Raw genomic sequence first — 2,009 nt, forward strand, 5'->3', positions numbered from 1 at the left:
CATCCTCCTGGGCAGTGTTATCTCGACCTCTGCCGCTGCCCCTACCTCTGCCTCTGCCTCTACCTCTACCTCGACCTCTGCCTCTGCCTCGACCTCCTACAGCCTGAGATCTTTGTCTTTTGGCCGGTGGACCAGTTGATGTTGGTTCTACATAAGGGCTTCTTTTGGATGGTCCATCAGTAAGCTTCCTCTTTGTTCTTTTCAACTGTTCTGTATCAGAGGAGTCAACTGCTGGTGGAGGTTGATTGACTTCATGTTCAACAGGGGGGCAGACATATCTGTGTCTTCATTGGTTTTGGCATCCGATTCTTTGTCAGAAGATTCAGCTGTTGTATCATCGTCATCGGTTCCCTCACCCTCTTCGCCATCAGTATCATCGCCATCGGCGTCATCCTTTTCAGAATCTTCATCGGTTGTCTCACCCTCATCACCATCGGCGTCACCCTCTTCTTCTGTGTTCTCATCGCCACTGTCAGCATCATCGTCACTATCATTCTCTTCAGCATCTTCTTCGGAGACATTTTCTGAACAAAACACAAGTTATGCACAAATTAATTAAAACATGTGACCAAGTAAATATGGTCCCATGTGACCAAGTAACTATGGTCCCATGTGACCAAGTAACTATGGTCCCATGTGACCAAATAAATATGATCTCATGTGATCAAGTAATGTGACCAAATGACAAAGTTTGAATACTTACTTCCTACTTCTGCGTCCATGGAAGAAAGATCAACCTCTTTAGGCGAGGGCTCTTTCTCCTTGCTTGATGCCTCTTTCTCCTTAGGAGACGGTTCTTTCTCTGTAACCAATGCCTCCTGGGCAGTTGTCTTCTCTTTTTCTGACTCCAATGGAGTCACATCTCTCGGTCTTAACTCAAAAAGTCCAACATCTTGATCATAGTATTCGTCGGTACCGACAGAACACATCAAAGGACTTGTCGTAACTCTTTCTTTCGCAATAGGACTTTTTCTGATCTCTTGCACTGTGGACCTGGGCGTCGCTGTGGACCTGGGTATGGATATGTCCTTATCTACCAGATCTATCACCGGGTTCTCCTGCACTGTGGGACTTGGGACAAATCCCTCTTTTCCAAGGAGCACAGCATCGATGATTCTCAGCTCGGATGCTTTAGCCACGGCCCTGAAATCGGCCTTCAATTCGGTCTTCAGTGCTTCGAGACTTGACACTCCGTGAACTCTTTGTGCTTCTTTTTGTATCCCTTGTGGTGGTATGACTCCTTCTTGCGGTTGTTGTCGTTGTTGTGCTTCTTGTTCTTGTTCTTCTTCTTCTTTTTCTTCTCGTCCCTCATCTTCTATTTCATCTTCATCTACCAAACTTTTCCCCTTCTTCTTTTTCTTTGAAGATTTTCTGGAACGAATTTCCATTTCATGGATTTTTTTCCAGTACATGTTCTCCGGATTCCTCTCAAGATATTGCATCCATACTTTAACCGTTGGATCTTCACTTCCATCGAGATCATCTAGATCAAAAAGAAGAGCTTCTTCTGTCGCTTCCTTCTTAAGAATGCTCTTAATTCCCTGAAAAATAGATGAGACTTATTGTTACCATATGCATCATGTGACAGTTAAATAGTACCATGTGACCAAATAAGTTATGGTACCATGTGACCGAGTTAAATAGTACCATGTGACCAAATAGGTTATGGTACCATGTGACCGAGTTAAATAGTACCATGTGACCAAATAGGTTATGGTACCATGTGACCGAGTTAAATAGTACCATGTGACCAAATAGGTTATGGTACCATGTGACTGAGTTACATGGTACCATGTGACCATGAAACCTGTGACCAACACACCATGTCCTATTTTCTGAGTACCTTTGCTTTAGTGCTAATCTGGTCTATAACAGTATTAAAACTCCATCTAACATTTGTTTTGACAGACTTCTTGCACATTCTGGGACACGTCGGATCCGCTCCCTCGACGTCTTTGTACATCCCGTTGGCACCCAAATTTGATATGCATTCGAAAGGAAGCAACTGT

The 2,009-nt window shown here is 43.9% G+C and overlaps 1 protein-coding gene across 1 annotated transcript in view; it reads right to left on the reverse strand.

Moving 5' to 3' along the window:
- Window positions 1–201: 201 nt before the first annotated feature.
- The window catches only part of LOC109116278 (uncharacterized protein At3g43530-like), a 4,457-nt gene continuing 2,649 nt past the window's right edge, over window positions 202–2,009 (reverse strand). Inside the window, exons 2-4 of the mRNA XM_019201424.1 lie at window positions 1,844–2,005; window positions 704–1,541; window positions 202–524 (exon numbers count right to left, since the gene is read on the reverse strand). Coding sequence (XP_019056969.1) covers window positions 202–524; window positions 704–1,541; window positions 1,844–2,005 — 1,323 coding nt within the window. The remainder of the gene's footprint in view (window positions 525–703; window positions 1,542–1,843; window positions 2,006–2,009) is intronic.

The sequence above is a fragment of the Tarenaya hassleriana genome, unplaced genomic scaffold, assembly GCF_000463585.1.
Source record: "Tarenaya hassleriana unplaced genomic scaffold, ASM46358v1 Cleome90, whole genome shotgun sequence".
Lineage (NCBI taxonomy): Eukaryota > Viridiplantae > Streptophyta > Magnoliopsida > Brassicales > Cleomaceae > Tarenaya > Tarenaya hassleriana.